Source organism: Etheostoma spectabile, chromosome 9 (assembly GCF_008692095.1).
Source record: "Etheostoma spectabile isolate EspeVRDwgs_2016 chromosome 9, UIUC_Espe_1.0, whole genome shotgun sequence".
NCBI lineage: Eukaryota > Metazoa > Chordata > Actinopteri > Perciformes > Percidae > Etheostoma > Etheostoma spectabile.
Window position 1 is genome coordinate 3365572 of NC_045741.1, and position 551 is coordinate 3366122.

General features: G+C 51.4%; 1 protein-coding gene across 1 annotated transcript in view; it reads left to right on the plus strand.

Annotated features, from left to right (window-relative positions):
- LOC116696091 (phospholipase A and acyltransferase 3) overlaps positions 1 to 551 on the plus strand; it is a 4511-nt gene that overhangs the window by 2232 nt on the left and 1728 nt on the right. Inside the window, exon 2 of the mRNA XM_032526813.1 lies at positions 399 to 501. Within this exon, the coding sequence (XP_032382704.1) occupies positions 399 to 501 (103 nt within the window). The remainder of the gene's footprint in view (positions 1 to 398; positions 502 to 551) is intronic.

The following is a 551-nucleotide window of genomic DNA, read 5'->3' on the forward strand; positions in this document are numbered from 1 at the left end:
AGCTCCAGTAGGGGACCCCAAACTTCCCTTTCCCGAGCCACATCGACTGGGGGGATCCCGAGGCTTTCCCAGGCCAGGTTGGAGATATCTCTCCACCTAGTCCTGGGTCTTCCCCGAGGCCTCCTCCCAGCTGGACGTGCCTGGAACACCTCCCTAGGGAGGCGCCCAGGAGGCATCCTTACCAGATGCCCCAACCACCTCAACTGGCTCCTTTCAACGTGAAGGAGCAGCGGCTCTACTCCGAGCTCCTCTCGGATGACTGAGCTTCTCACCCTATCTCTAAGGGAGACGCCAGCCACCCTCCTGAGGAAACCCATTTCGGCCGCTTGTACCCTGGATCTTGTTTTATGGTCTCCTTTTATGATTTGTACATTATAATTGTTTTTTCATGATTTTAGTTTGATGCAAAGCCCGGAGACCTGATCGAGATCTCCCGAGGGTTATACCAGCACTGGGCCCTCTACATCGGTGATATGGAAGTCGTTCATTTTACCGCTGGAGGTGAGTGATGTTGCATTTACTTTAATAATAATAATAATAATAATACATTT